The sequence below is a fragment of the Symphalangus syndactylus genome, chromosome 14 (genome assembly GCF_028878055.3).
Source record: "Symphalangus syndactylus isolate Jambi chromosome 14, NHGRI_mSymSyn1-v2.1_pri, whole genome shotgun sequence".
Lineage (NCBI taxonomy): Eukaryota > Metazoa > Chordata > Mammalia > Primates > Hylobatidae > Symphalangus > Symphalangus syndactylus.
This window is the reverse complement of record NC_072436.2, coordinates 9,512,365-9,528,607: the sequence shown is the minus strand read 5'-3', so window position 1 is coordinate 9,528,607 and position 16,243 is coordinate 9,512,365. Positions and strand designations below refer to the sequence as shown.

The 16,243-nt window shown below is 42.5% G+C and overlaps 1 protein-coding gene across 11 annotated transcripts in view; it reads left to right on the top strand.

The window, feature by feature from the left end:
- MFSD11 (major facilitator superfamily domain containing 11) overlaps positions 1 to 16,243 on the top strand; it is a 134,664-nt gene that overhangs the window by 24,244 nt on the left and 94,177 nt on the right. For 8 of the 11 annotated variants that reach the window (XR_008650811.2, XR_008650809.2, XR_008650808.2 and 5 more), the window contains exons 9-12: positions 6,928 to 6,993; positions 9,610 to 9,735; positions 12,379 to 12,553; positions 13,846 to 13,981. Coding sequence is in view for 4 of the 11 variants with exons in the window: in XM_055242166.2 (XP_055098141.1) it covers positions 6,928 to 6,993; positions 9,610 to 9,735; positions 12,379 to 12,553; positions 13,846 to 13,981 (503 nt within the window). In the remaining 7 variants the exon portion in view is untranslated. Of the gene's footprint in view, positions 1 to 6,927; positions 6,994 to 9,609; positions 9,736 to 12,378; positions 12,554 to 13,845; positions 13,982 to 15,661; positions 16,197 to 16,243 lie in introns of those variants that run through there. The other 3 variants (XM_055242164.2, XM_055242168.2, XM_055242165.2) reach the window with 1 other exon arrangement.

Below are 16,243 nucleotides of genomic sequence, written 5' to 3'. Positions count from 1 at the left end.
TGGAGATGGGGTTTCACCATGTTGGCCAGACTGGTCTTGAACTCCTGACCTCAAGTGATCCACCCACCCGGCCTCCCAAAGTGCTGGGATTACAGGCATGAGCTACACATGTTTTCTATACGTATTATGTACTGTAGACATAATAAAGTAAGCTAGAGAAAAGAAAATATTAAAATCGTAAGGAGGCTGGGCATGGTGGCTCACGCCTGTAATTTCAGCACTTTGGGAGGCTGAGGCTGGCAGATCACCTAAGGTCAAGAGTTCGAGACCAGCCTAGCCAACATGGCGAAACTCCGTCTCTACTAAAAATACAAAAATTAGCCGGGCGTGATGGCTGGCGCCTATAATCCCAGCTACTCGGGAGGCTGAGGCAGGAGAATTGCTTAAACCCCAAGGTGGGGGTGGTGGTAGGGCAGAGGTTGCAGTGAGCCATGCCACTTCACTCCAGCCTGGGCAAAAGAGCTAAACTCTGTCTCAAAATAAAAGAAAAGAAAATTGTAAGGAAGAGAAACGATATTTACTGTTTGTTGAGTGGGAGTGGATCATCTGGATCTTCATCCTCATCATCACAATGAGGAGGAAGAGGGGAGGGGGTTGGTCTTGCTGTCCCGGTTGGCAGAGGTAGAAGAAAGTCTGCACAGAAGTGGACCCCTGAAGCTCAAACCCATGTTGTTCAAGGGTCAACTGTGTAAGTAAAGTGCAAATTAGAAACAGTTTTCTTTTTTTTTTTTAAACGGAGTCTCGGGAGTTTCGCTCTTGTCACCCAGGCTGGAGTGCAGTGGTGTGATCTCGGCTCACTGCAACCTCTGCCTCTTGGGTTCAAGGGATTCTCCTGCCTCAGGCTCCTGAGTAGCTGGGATTACAGGTGAACACCACCACACCTGGCTAATTTTTGTATTTTTAGTAGAAATGGGGTTTTGTCATGTTGGCCAGGCTAGTCTTGAACTCCTGACCTCAGGTGATCTGATTGCCTTTGCCTCCCAAAGTGCTGGGATTATAGGCGTGAGCCACTGTTCCTGGCCAGAAACAGTTTCTATCGGATTTCAAAGATAAAACATAATTCTCAATATCATGGGCGGGGGGGACAGGTAATTACATGCATAAGACTACATTGCTGGCCGGGCACAGTGGCTCACGCCGGTAATCCCAGCACTTTGAGAGGCCGAGGTGGGCAGATCAGGTCAGGAGTTCGAGACCAGCCTGGCCAACATGGCAAAACCCCATCTCTAGTAAAAATACAAAAATTAGCTGGGCATGGTGGTGAGTGCCTGTAATCCCAGCTGCTCAGGAGGCTGAGGCAGGAGAATTGCTTGAACCTGGGAGGCAGAGGCTGCAGTGAGCCGAGATCGTGCCATTGCACTCCAGCCTGGGTGACAAGAGCAAGGCTCTGTCTCAGGGAGGACTACATTGCTGATATATACTTGTATTAGTTTATAAAAAGTGATTTGTCATTAGGTATCAAAAGCGATAAAAATGTTTATAACCTTTGCCCCAGTGGAATAACCAATTTCACTAATAAGATTATCCTCAGGAAATAATTAAATATTGTGGCAAGATCTAGCTACTAAGATGTTTATAGTAGTGAGATACTGGAAATAATTTAAGTATTCAACTGTTAGACATTAGTACATCTATATAATAGATTACCCTAGCCATAAAAATTATCTCTGTGAATGTTCAAAAAATTCTGCTGTATATTATGTGAAAACAAATGATAAAATAGAGTATATATAGTAGAATTTGTTTTTGTAAAAAATGCATAGAAGAAGTCTGGAAGGAGATTCATTAAGGTGTTAGATTCTGCTTTTTTAAATTGAGATATAATTCATATACCATATGATTCACCCATTTAATCAATTTAAAGAATCCCTTGCAAATTCAGTACAATTTACTATATTCAGAGTAGCGTAACTGAACTATCACTTTACTCAATTTTAGAGCATTTTCCCTATGCACGTTAGAGTCACTTCTCATTCCAGCCTCCTAATCCGACCTCCCTAAGGCACTTCCGCTTTCTCCCCTTTCACTACTATTGCAACCATTCCTGTACTTTCTGTCTATAGATTTGCCTATTCTGGACATTTTATGTAAATAGAATTGTACGACATGTGGTCTTTTGTGCCTGGTTTCTTTTAACATAATGATTTCAAGGCTCATTCATATCACAATATATTATAAAATTTGAGTCATTTCTATATTTTATGTATTATGAGTTTCAGGGGTCTGTCCTGCAGACCCTGACCCAACAACGGATGAATAAAGTACACTGACATACAGATATTCTGCTTTGCCAGTTTGGCTGAGCATGTGGGCAGCTTACAGACTCCACACAGAGTGCTGTAAACAGTTGGAGATCGAGACCATCCTGGCTAACATGGTGAAACCCCGTCTCTACTAAAAATACAAAAAAATTAGCTGGGCGTAGTGGCGGGTGCCTGTAGTCCCAGGCTGAGGCAGGAGAATGGCATAAACTGAGGAGGCAGAGCTTGCAGTGAGCCAAGATTGCACCACTGCACTCCAGCCTGGGCAACTGAGCGAGACTCCGTCTCCAAAAAGAGAAAAAAAACGTTGCTACTGCGGCCTTGACCAGCTAGTGAGACTCACATTTATTCAGTAAAGATTAATTGACAAAGGCTTGAATCAACACCACTGGAGGGTAATTGACATTGTGGACTTCCCAAGTAGAAAGCAATTAAACACCCACAGTAAATCAAAGGTTAGTCTTAGGACCACATGAGTAAACAAGCTAGTTAAACTCCCCACATTCCCTTTTTTTTTTTTTTTTTAACTCCCCACGTTCCTTTGTTTCTACTCTAATTTATTTAACTAAGGGCACAAGGCTGCCTTCAGCTAAGTTTATTACTGGAGTTTATGCAAATGCTCCAGGCCTTTCAAGAAGGTTTGCATCTTATAATTTTCCCCACCATCCTGACTGAACTCCCACAGTGAGTAATACGTGAAGTTCGTGTACAAGTTTTTGCGTGGATGTGGTTTCAGATCTCTTCACACACCTAGGAATGGAGGATTGCTGGGCCATGTGGTATCTCACTGCTTAGCCTGTGGGGGAACTGCCAGATTGTTACACCACTTTACATTTCTACTAGCAGAGGATGAGTTTGCCAGTGTTGCCACATGCTTGCAGTTATTTTCTGGTGGTTTTTTTTGGGGATGGAGTATTGCTCTGCCAACCAGGCTGGAGTGCAGTGACACAATCTCGACTCACTGCAACCCCCACCTCCCAGGTTCAAGTGATTCTCCTGCCTCAGCCTCCCGAGTAGCTGGGATTACAGGGGTATACCACCACGCCCAGCTAATTTTTTTGTATTTTTAATAGAGGTGGGGTTTCACCATGTTGGCCTGGCTAGTCTTGAACTCTGGGCCTCAAGCAATTCACCTGCCTCCCGAAGTGCTGGGATTACAGGCGTGAGCCCTAGCACCCGGCCACATGTTTTGATATATGTATACATTGTGAAATGATGGCCACACTCAAGCTAGTTAACATATCCATCACCTCACATAGTTATCTTTTTTTTGTGCGTGTAATGAGAACATTTAGGATCTACTTTCCAACCAAATTTCAAGTATACAATAGAGTGTTATTAACTGTCAACACCAAGTTGTACATTGGATCCTCAGCACTCACTCATCCTGCCTAACAGACACTTTGTACTTTTTAACCAACATCTCCCTATTTCCCCCACCCTCCAGCCCCGGCAACCACTATGCTACTCTCTGCTTCTATGAGTTCGACTTTTTAATATTCCACATTTAAGTAAGATCATGCAGTATTTGTCTTTCTGTGTCTGGCTTATTTCACTTAGTGTAATGCTCTCCAGGTTCATCCGTGTTGCCCTAAATGGCAGGATTTCCTTTTATAAGGCTGAATAATATACCATTGTATATACCACATTTTCTTTATTCATCCGTTTAAGGACACTTAGTTGTTTCCATGTCTTTGCTATATAATTAATACACACACACACATACACACACACATATACACACACACACACATACATATAATAGTACTGTAATGAACATGGGAGTGCAGCTGTCACTTTGAGATACTGCTTTCATTTCCTTTGGATATATGCCCAGAGGTAGACTTGCTGGATCATAACATGTTTTTAGTTTTTTGAGGACCTTCCATATTGTTTTCCATATTCGCTGTACCAATTTACATTCTCACCAATAGCGTGCAAGGGTTCTCTTTCCTCCACATCCTTACCAACACTTGTTATCTTTTGTCTTTTTGATAATAGCCATCCCAACAGGTGTGAGGGGATATCTTACTGTGGCTTTGATAAAGTTTTTAATTTCGATGTAGTCAATTTGTTTAGTTTTTCTTCTGTTGTGTGTGCTTTTGATGTCCTAAGATTTTGCTTCACCCCATGTCCTGAAAATTTACTCCTATATTTTCTTCTAAAAATTTTTTTAGTTTTAGCTCTTACATTTAGGTCTGTGATTCATTTTCAGTTAATTTTTACATATGGTTTGAGATAGGAATCCAGCTTTATTCTTTTGCATGTCAATATCCTATTGTTGCGCCATTTGCTGAAAAGTCTGTTTTTTTGTCACTCTTGTCAAAAATCAATTGACTGTAAATATAAAGGTTTATCTCTAGATAGATAGATATATCCTTATGCCAGTACCATGCTGTGTTGATTCCTGTATGTTTTGAAATCGGAAAGTGTGAATCCTCCAACTTTGTTACTTTTCAATATTATTTTGGCTATTGTGGGTCCCTTGAATTTCCATTTTTTTTTTTTTTTTTTTTTGAGACGGGGTCTTGCTCTGCCACCTGGGGTGGAGTACAGTGGCATGATCAGAGTTCACTGCAGCCTCAACTTCCCAGGCTCAAGTGATCCTCCCATCTTAGCCTTCCAAGTAGCTGGGACTATAGGTGTGCACCACCATGCCTGGCTAATTTTTGTAGTTTTTTGTAGAGACAGGATTTTGCCATGTTGCCCAAACTGGTCTTGGCTCAAGCGATTCTCCCAAGTCAGCCTCCCAAATTGTTGGGATTATAGGCATGAGCCACCAGGTCTGGCCATGAATTTTAGGATTTTTTTTTTTTTTTTTTTTGAGACGGAGTTTTGCTCTTGTTGCCCAGGCTGGAGTGCAATGGCGCGATCTTGGCTCACCACAACCACCGCCGCCCAGGTTCAAGCAATTCTCTCACCTCAGCCTCCTGAGTAGCTGGGATTACAGGCATGTGCCATCACGCCTGGCTAATTTTTTTTGTATTTTTAGTAGTGACGGGGTTTCTCCATGTTGGTCAGGCTGGTCTCGAACTCCTGACCTCAGGTGATCCGCCCACCTCGGCCTCCCAAAGTGCTGGGATTACAGGCGTGAGCCACCACGCCCGGCCTAGATCATTTTTATGTTCATAGCAAAACTGAGCAGAAAGTATAGAGTTCCCATGTGGCCCCTATACCATACATATGGAACTTCCCTCTGTTATTAATGTTCCCCACCAGAGCACATTTGTTATAATGAGCCTACGCTGACATGTCGTTATCACCTAAAGACCATGGTTTACGTTAGGATTCACTCTTGGTGTGGTACCTTTTATGGGTTTGTACAAATATATAATGATATGCATACGTCATAATAGGATCATACTGGATGACCTTTTAGAATTTCTTTTTGTTAGCTAAGTCTTCTGATTATTCTAAAATGTACATTCGGCCAAGCGTGGTGGCTCATGCCTGTGATCCTAGCACTTTGGGAGGCTGAGATGGGTGGATCACCTGAGGTCAGGAGTTTGAGACCAGCCTGGCCAACATGGCAGAACCACGTCTCTACTAAAAGTACAAAAAAATTAGCCGGGCATGGTGGTGTGTGCCTATAATCTCAGCTACTCAGGAGGCTGACGCAGGAGAATCACTTGAACCCTAGAGGCGGAGGCTGCAGTGAGCCAAGATCGTGCCACTGTACTCCAGCCTGGGTGACAAAGTGAGACTCTGTCTCAAAAAAAAGAAACAGACCTAAATAAATAAATAAAATAAAATGAACATGCTTTGCTAGTGCAGTTTTTTAAGTTAAAAGTATTGTCTTAAACTTTGCACTGGTTGTGTATTTTTTTCCTGGAAATACTTGAAAATGATTGGTAAAAAATGTCTTCTTATATTTATTCTTAGTATAGTTCAGTGAAATTAGAGAAAAAAGTATCCTTTCTTACATATGGAGAGATTTAGGACAGTGTTGTGACTTAGGTAAGTTTCGGGGCCAGCAGATAAATCACAATTAAAATCTGGATCCCCTGTTAGTTTTGTGTACTAGAGTAGTGGTCCTTAAATTATGAAATGTGATTAGGTTCCAAAAAAGTCAGTTAAATGCAGAGTTTTTAGAAATGCATTATCCATTGCAGATTTCAACTAAATAAACAGTGTAAAAACAAACATTAAAGTGACTAGAAACAAATATGCACAATGCAAGTTTCAGTCCTCAGAGCTACAGAGTCAGAATCTTGGGAAGTGGTGCCCAGCTTCTGTATGGCCAAAAAGCTGCCCTGTGATTCTGATCTTGAGTCCAGTCTTAAAGCTGCTCCATGATAATTCTTTAGGGAAGTCAGTGCTTTGCTGATTGTTGACTCTCTCAAGAGCCTAACGGTTAATCGTGCCTTTTGAAGTACATCGTTGTTTTGTTTGATTCTATTTTTTTCCTCCTTTTCATGTTTTTGTTATAAGGGCTGGAAAATGTGCTGAGGAAATGCATCTGTAGAATGTATTTAAGCACTTGAAATAAACGTTTTATTTATAGGGCAAATTGAGTTCATGCCTTAAGCATTTTAATCTGAAAGTTCTATCCCAAAGTGTTTGTTTACTGGCATTATTGACAAGAGGTGTTTTGAAGGAATGTTTTAGAATGTTTGTTTTATTAACTAAAATCTAATTAAGTACTCTTAAATTTTTTTGTTTACAGAAAAGTCTTTTAAGTTATGTGTCACCAAGGAGATGCTCCTTCTTAGTATTACAACTGCTTATACAGGTAATGGAATTACTGTTCTTATTTTCTCTTGCTGCATAATGACAATAAGGGGTTGAAAACAAGAGCCACGTTATTATTTCTCACAATTCTGTGCAGTGACTGGGCTCAGGGAATGGTTCTTCTCATGGTGTCACTTGGGTCTCTTGTGGCTGGTTTCCTTCACGTGTCGCCTTCACTGTGGTCAGATGAAAGGCTGAGTATCTCTTTTTGTGTAGTCTCAGAGCTGCTCTCCATCACCACGACCCCCTCCATAAGATCACCTTGTGATCCGGCAGGATAGCCAGACACCTTAGTTAATGGACTGATGGCTCCAAAAAAGGCAAGTGGAAAGAACACCAGACCTTCTTAAAGCTTAGGCTTCAGTCTAGCCCAGCATCTCTTCTACTGGATTCTGTTGGTGATGGCAAATCACAGGGTTGGCCCAAATTCAGTGTGGAAGGATTCCACACAAGGTTCAGAAAAACCAGGACACATGGCTCTTTGGGACCAGTGGTTTTAGGCAACGCAGAGCACTACAGAAAATAACCATGAAGAAATCTGTAACTTTATATGGATTAAAGTCATTTCTGGACAGGTGCAGTGGCTCACGCCTGTAATCCCAGCACTTTGGGAGGCGGAGGTGGGTGGATTGCTTGAGCCCAGGAGTTCAAGACCAGCCTGGGCAACATGGCGAAACCCCATCTCTACTAAAAATACAAAAAATTAGCCGAGTATGGTGGTGCATGCCTGTAGCCCCAGCCCCTCAGGAGGCCGAGGTGGGAGGATCACCTGAGCTCAGTAAGTCAAGGTTGCATGATCCGAGATAGCACCACTATACTCCAGCCTGGGCCATGGGAGTAAGACCTCTGTCTCAAAAAAAAACCAAACACGAAAAAAAACCATTTCTAATGAAATAGAAGCATGTCATAATGTGGTATGATAACAGGCGGGCTACCTTTAAGTCAAGAATGATATGGAAATTTGTTTTCTTTTAAAAAATGCTGTAATTTGCTAGTTAATCTTTTCCCTTTATGTGCCTCATAGATACAATATATTTTTAGGTGAAATAGAATAAACATTAAACATCTTTAAAATTCACAGTTAAGGTTTTGTAGCATTAGGGAATCAAGGTCCCCTACTGATACACTCTAATTTTTTGATCTTAGGAATTTTCTTTTCCTAGAAAAAGGGGTTTAATTAAAACATTATGGTGCTTTTAAGACACATTGTATAGTATATATTGGCTTTCCATTATAATAAGAATATAATCGAATAGGGGCCGGGCACAGTGGCTCATGTCTGTAATCCCAGCACTTTGGGAGGCCAAGGTGGGCGGATCACCTGGGGTCAGGAGTTCAAGACCAGCCTGGCCAGCACAGTGAAACCCCGTCTCTACTAAAAATACAAAAATTACCCAGGTGTGGTGGTGCATGCCTGTAATCCCAGCTACTTGGGAGGCTGAGGCAGGGAGACTTGCTTGAACGTGGGAGGCAGAGGTTGCAGTGAGTTGAAATAGCGCTACTGCACTAACAGCCTGGGCAACAGAGTGAGACTCTCTCTCAAAAAAAAAAAAAAAAATAGGAATGTTCCTGTTTCTTTGGAAAGCTACTAACAAGGTTAATAAGCATGTTAGTCTTCACTGTTACAAAGTTATGTTAATTATCACCTCTGCCCATCTCCGCCTGCATGGAGAGTGATAGGTTTTATTTATGTATTTTTATTTGTTTTGAGATGGAGTCTCACTCTGTTGCCCAGGCTGGAGTGCAGTGGCGTGATCTCGGCTCACTGCAAGCTCTGCCTCCCGGGTTCACACCATTCTCCTGCCTCAGCCTCTTGAGTAGCCGAGACTACAGGTGCCTGCCACCACGCCTGGCCAATTTTTTTGTATTTTTAGTAGAGATGGGGTTTCACTGTGTTAGCCAGGATGGTCTCGATCTCCTGACCTCGTGATCCGCCCGCCTCGGCCTCCCAAAGTGCTGGGATCACAGGCGTGAGCCACCGCGCCCAGCCTGATAGGTTTTAACATAAGGATATTTGTTCATTTGAGTTGTGTACTTTTATCTGAAATATATGGCGGATGCCGTCTTGTGGTATCTTAATTTTAGCTGCTATAACAAATTTCCATAGACTGTGTGGCTTAAACAACAGACGTTTATTTCTCACAGTTCTGGAGGCTGGGAAGTCTGAGAGCAGGATGCCACCACACGCAGCTTGTGGTGCGGGCTGTTCCTGGTTGTGGACAGCTGCCTTCTTGCTGTGTCCTCCCATGGCAAAGAGCAGACAGGAAGCAAGCTTTTTGTTGTCTCTATAAGGGCACTAATCACGTCGCAAGGGCTCCACCCTCATGGCCTAATTGCCTCCAAAAGGCCCCATCTCCAAATACCATCATGTTTTGGGGAATTTGAGTTTCAATATGTGAATTTGGGGAGGACACAAACATTTAGTCCATAGTATGAAGCTAATTCCATTTCATCAGTTACATCACATTATGCTCTGCTTGGGGATTAATATTTCAGTCTCTGTGAGTTTTATGTGTTTTACTACGCAAGTATTCTTTCGTCAGATACTACTAGATGGGAAGATAAACAAAAATGTGAATGTATAAATTACATCTGATTTTTTTTTTTTAAACTAAAGGTCTGGAATTAACTTTCTTCTCTGGTGTATATGGAACCTGTATTGGTGCTATAAATAAATTTGGAGCAGAAGAGAAAAGCCTTATTGGACTTTCTGGCATTTTCATCGGCATTGGAGAAATTTTAGGTTGGTTTTAAAAAAAAAGCATTTGCATTAAAAATATCAGTTTATTATAGGTAAAATAGAAATTTTAAGTGTACTTCACCTTTGTCCTTGAATTTCTGTTTTTTCTACTTATTTTTACCCAAACGTGTGTTTTTATTTTTCTATTATTGCTATTCTTTTTCTTTCTTTTTTTTTTTTTTCCGAGACGGAGTCTCGCTCTGTCGCCCAGGCTAGAGTTGGAGTGGTGTGATCTCGGCTCACTGCAAGCTCCGCCTCCCGGGTTCACGCCATTCTCCTGCCTCAGCCTCCCGAGTAGCTGGGACTACAGGCGCCCACCACCACTCCCGGCTATTTTTGTTTTTGTATTTTAAGTAGAGACGGGGTTTCACCGTGTTAGCCAGGATGGTCTCGATCTCCTGACCTCATGATCCGCCCGCCTCAGCCTCCCAAAGTGCTGGAATTACAGGCATGAGCCACTGCACCTGGCCCTCCTGTGCAGGAACAAAGCTCAGTATTTTTGAGCTTTGTTCTTAGATGTAGTTCATTTAATTGAAAACAGCACACCTTTTAAGATTTGTTGGGCAGGACTGGAGCATTACTCAGTCTAGGGCTAATTATTTCCTGCTTCTTAGGGAAGACCCTTCTGTGTGCTCCACCCAGTTCCTGTGAATCATAAGCTTTTAAGTGGCTGGTGGGACCAGACACTATACCCAGCCGAGGGTGGGGCCCTAATACCACTAATCCTCTTGGCTGGTTCTTTCCCAGACTTCTGCTAATTTGCTCACTTTATGTGCTGATCAGTCCTCAGCTGAAGACCCAGGGAGACTGTCTGCAGCTCTCTGGAATTGTTTTTCTGTGTAGCTCTCCTTTCTGATACCGTTGTCTGTGAACTCTGGTCACCCTGATATCCCTAGAGTCACATCCCTGTCTCTTCAATCCATGGGGGCTGCTGGCCTCCGCCTGGGTTCTTTCTCCCCCTGCTGCCTACTCTTGAGAGGAACTGCCAGATATTTTCCAGAGTGGCTGTACCAGCAATGTGTGAGTGATTCCATTTTTCTGAATCCTTGCCAGCATTTGGTGTTATCACTATTTTTGATGTTAGTGATTGTGATAGATGTGTAGACATGTTTCATTGTGGTTTTACTTTCTGTCTTTAATGGGTAATTATGTTGAGCATCTTTTCATGTGTTTATTTACCCTCTTTATATCTTCTTTGGTGACATGTATGTGCATATCTTTTGCCCATTTTCTAGGCAGGGTTTTTTTTGTTTTGTTTTGTTTTTACTGTTAACCTTCACTTTATAATTTTTTTTTTTTTTTTTCAGATGGAGTCTCGCTCAGTCTCCAGGCTGGAGTGCAGTGGCACAATCTTGGCTCACTGCAACCTCTGCCTCCCAGGTTCAAGCGATTCTCCTGCCTCAGCCTCCTGAGTAGCTGGGACTACAGGCGCACGCCACCACGCCCAGCTAATTTTTGTATTTTTAATAGAGACAGGGTTTCACCATGTTGGTCAGGATGGTCTTGATCTCTTGACCTCGTGATCCGTCCACGTTGACCTCCCAAAGTGCTGGGATTACAGGCGTGAGCCACTGCACCCAGCAACTTTTTAAATTTTTTAAAATTATTTTTTTGAGACAGAGTCTCGCTCTGTCGCCCATGCTGGAGTGCAGTGGCGCGATCTCGGTTCACTGCAATCTCTGCCCCCCAGGTTCAAGTGATTCTCCTGCCTCCACCTCTTAAGTAGCTGGGACTACAGGCATGTGCCACCACACCTGGCTAATTTTTGTATTTTTACTAGAGACAGGGTTTCACCATGTTGGCCAGAGTGGTCTTGAATTCCTGACCTCAGGTGATCTACCCGCCTTGGCCTCCCAAAGGGCTGGGATTACAGGTGTAAGCCACCGTACCTGGCCCACTTTTTAAAAAATATATATACAATTTTTTCTTTCTTTTTTTAAAAAAGACAGTCTTGCTATGTTGCTGAGGCTGGTTTGGAACTCCTGGCCTCAAGCAATTCTCCCACCTTGGCCTCCCAAAGTGCTGGGATTACAGGCATGAGACCCTGCACCCAGCCATCCTTCACTTTTGATATATAGGTTTGCTGGTATGGATTTCTGGGGTAGAAATCACTTAAAAATTATAAAGATCTTCTTCCTTTCGGTTACAAAGTTCTTCCTTTCTTGCTGTTGAGGATTCTTCTCTCAGCTCTTGAGACATCCTGAGCTGTTTTGGCTCTCTGCTTCCTCTTCGGAGCTCACACATAATTCTCAGAATCCATAATGACTGCCTTTCAGTGTGATACCTTGGCTTGTTTGGCTATGATTACAACAAAAACGTGGTCATAATGACAAGTTGTGTCCTTATTTTATTTCCGTTATAAGCTACAGGTCAAAGGGGATAGCTTGCAGGGTACGATAATTCACAGAGAAGAAATACAAGAATGTTCCTGGATAGAAATGCAAGTCATTTTGATACCTTACTTTTTTGTTCTAACAGTTGATGCTTGGTCATCATTATCATTATCTGCAAGTGCTGAGGTGTTGGGTTTTTTGAAGAAATTTAACAAGTGAGAATGTTTATTCCTTGGCTCCTTGGTGATAGCTCAGGCCTGGGTATGTAATGTTTCGGCAACATTAGTGACGTTTCTGCCATCTTGACTTATAGGTGGAAGCCTCTTTGGCCTGCTGAGCAAGAACAATCGTTTTGGTAGAAATCCAGTTGTGCTGTTGGGCATCCTGGTGCACTTCATAGCTTTTTATCTAATATTTCTCAACATGCCTGGAGATGCTCCGATTGCTCCTGTTAAAGGAACTGACAGCAGTGCTTACATCAAATCCAGGTATAGTGGCTGTCACTTCTCTAGTCACTTGAGGACGGGTGGGAGGTAACAGTTGGCTAGAGATTGAAAGTGGAGGAGTTAATCCTCTTTAGAGAGCCTGGTGTCTCTCTAAGGTCATCTGTCAAGTGTTCATGGAGTCAGACTGAGTTTAAATAGGAATCCTTAGAGAATCCTAAGTTATTTTTGTAATATTTGGTTTTAACCTTTTCCACCACTAAATCTTTTTCTTGATCCTTGAAGGAGCACATAAGTATCTGATTTGAATTTTTTATCTCTGCTTCTTGAGCAGTGAAATATCCAGACATTAGGGCTGGAGGAAGAACAGAGAGGAGCGAGGGAGAACCTGGCAACTGGGGAGGCCATTCAGTCCTTCCAGAGCAGTTTGTATAACGTTTGAGGATATTGGTTTAGTGCACTCAACTCTCAAGTTCGTTATAAATGCAGACATTTATGTCCAGCTCCACAAATCCAAGGGGAGCCAGCCCAAAAAACTATACAAACTGAGTATATTGCATCTGAAAATCTCAAATCCAGAATGCTCCAAAATCTGAAACTTTTCGAGGGCCAACATGATGCTCAAAGGGAAATGTTATTAGAACATTTCAGGTTACAGATTTTCAGATTAAAAATACCTAACTGGTCAGTGTAATGCATATGTTCCAAAATCTGAAAAGAAAATTTGAAACACTTCTGGTCTTGATAAGGGATACTCAACCTGCATTTTCTTCACAAATGGTTGAGACCAGAGTTTGTTAGAATGTAAAGGTGTGTGCATTTGAGCACAAATTCTTACTTTGTAAATTCTAATCTTTATGTTTTATATTTATTTATTTATTTATTTATTTATTTATTTATTTATTTATTTATTTATTTATTTTGAGACAGAGTCTCACTCTTGTCTGCCAGCCTAGAATGCAAGTGGCGCGATCTCCGCTCACTGCAACCTCCACCTCCGTGGTTCAAGTGATTCTCGTGTCTCAGCCTCCCGAGTAGCTGGGATTACAGGAGTGCGCCACTATGCCCAGCTAATTTTTGTATTTTTGGTAGAGATGGGGTTTTGCCATGTTGGCCAGGCTGGTCTCAACTCCTGTCTTCAAGTGATCCACCCACCTCAGCCTCCCAAAGTGCTGGGACTCCAGGCGTGAGCCACCGCACCGTGCAGCTTTGTCTTTATTTTTGTTTCATAGTGTTTAAAACTTGCAGGTAGGATACTTTTGTGGGTGGATTGCTTGTATATTTTAAATGGCTCTAGCAGATATTGCTCATACTAAATTGATTTTTATTTTCTTCAGCAAAGAAGTTGCCATTCTCTGCAGTTTTCTGTTGGGCCTTGGAGACAGCTGCTTTAATACCCAGCTGCTTAGTATCTTGGGCTTTCTGTATTCTGAAGACAGCGCCCCAGCATTTGCCATCTTCAAGTTTGTTCAGGTAACCTCTTCAGATTGTGATTGTGTTTGATGTAGGGCTCTTTCCTTTGTGTATTGCCTTGTTTTCCTTGGTTACTTGTATTGTGGTTTTAATTTTTATTTATTTATTTTTATTTTTTTGATAGAGTGTCTCTCTGTCACTCAGGCTGGAGTGCAGTAGTGCAGTCTTGGTTCCCTGCAACCTCCGCCTCCCGGGTTCAAGCAATTCTCCTGCCTTAGCCTCCTGAGTAGCTGAGATTACAGGCGCACGCCACCACGCCTGGCTAATTTTTGTATTTTTTTTTCTTTTTAGCAGAGGCAGGGTTTCACAACGTTGGTTAGGCTGGTCTCAAACTTCTGACCTCAGGTGATCCACCTGCCTTGGCCTCCCAAAGTGCTGGGGATTATATGCATGAGCCACCGCACCCGGTGTATTTTTTTTTTTTTTTAAAGACAAAGTTGGCCAGGCGCCGCGGCTCACGCTTGTAATCCCAGAACTTTGGGAGGCCAAGGCAGGCGGATCACGAGGTCACAAGATCGAGACCATCCTGGCTAACACAGTGAAACCCTGTCTCTACTAAAAATACAAAAAAATTAGCTGGGCGTGGTGGCACGTGCCTGTAGTCCCAGCTACTCAGGTGGCTGAGGCAGAAGAATGGTATGAACCCGGGAGGCGGAGCTTGCAGTGAGCCCAGATCAACCCGGGAGGCGGAGCTTGCAGTGAGCCCAGATCGCGCCATTGCACTTTAGCCTGGGCGGTAGAGCGAGACTCCATCTCAAAAAAAAAAAAAAAAAAAAAACACAGTCTCACTCTGTAGCCCAGACTGGAGTCCAGTGGCACAATCTTGGCTCAGTGCAATCTCTGCCTCCCGAGTAGCTGGGATTACAGGAGGGCGCTACCACGTTCAGCTAAGTTTTTATATTTTTAGCAGAGATGAGGTTTCGCCATTTTGGCCAGGCTGGTCACAAACTACTGGCCTCAAGTGATCCCGCCACTTGGGCCCTGTGAAGTGCTGGGATTATAAACATGAGCCACCGCCCCGGCTATATTGTGTTTCTTATTTTATTTTATTTTTTTGTTTCTTCTTTTTTTTTTTCCTTTTTTTGCTTTTGTCTTGTATTGTGTTTTTTAAATGAAAGTTGGGGACATCCTTTAAGAGGATTTATGACTAGAATTAGGAAGCAATGAGCAGTAAGATTTTTTGTATAACAGATTTTACGTTCTGGTCTCTATGGCTCTGATTAGAGATTTCCTTCCTTAGATACCAGAATTCTATTCATTCGTAATACAGACAAGTGTATTTCTTACTCTGTACATTCTTGTTACTCCAGTTTTCCACAAAATGCTATTTTTGTTTCATTTTATTTTATTTTTTAGAGGTGGGGTCTTGCTATGTTGTGCAGGCTGGTCTTGAACTCCTGGGCTCAAGCATTTCTTCCACCTTGGCCTCCCAAAGTGTTGGGTGGCATGAACCCCCACACCTGGCCAAAATGCTATTTTAAATACCAGGGCTTGTGGCAGGAGTTTATGGTGCATGTTTGTGAGTCAGTAACTGACGAAGTCATACCTTGATGCAGAAATAATAGAAAGCACTGCCAGTTCCAGGTGTCCTTGGGGCAGGATAGGAGTGGGGCTAGGGGCTAATTTTGGCTCAATGTGGCCCCCGGTGTGCCCATTGTGATTTGTTTTGTTTGTTCTTAGTCTATTTGCGCAGCCGTGGCATTTTTCTACAGCAACTACCTTCTCCTTCACTGGCAACTCCTGGTCATGGTGATATTTGGGTTTTTTGGAACAATTTCTTTCTTCACTGTGGAATGGGAAGCTGCCGCCTTTGTGGCCCGCGGCTCTGACTACCGAAGTATCTGATCTGGTGTCCGTGAGGGGACACGTATGACCTCAGAAACACAGCTGGACACAGAGTTTGGTGGAAGAAGTCGCCTTTGATCTTCACTATATATTGGGTGTTCAGTATGGAAAATCAAGGGATTAAGACTGTTAAATCAGCCAGAGTTGGTGTTCAAGTTTACAGATATGAGTTATTTAAAGCAAGTGGAATAAGGGAAAGCTGTTCTGTCAACTGTAATTGTTCAAAGATGTTGTTTTTCATTTCATCTATCTCAATTCTTATAATCATGTTATAGAATGTAAATGTTTTCTTCTCCCTCCTGCTCTTGTTGGAAGATCCTGCCTTGATTTAGAATACTGGGCCGTATGTCATATAAATATTTTTTCTGGATATGGAGTATGTTTTGCTATGTAATAATGGGAAGCATATGCCATTCC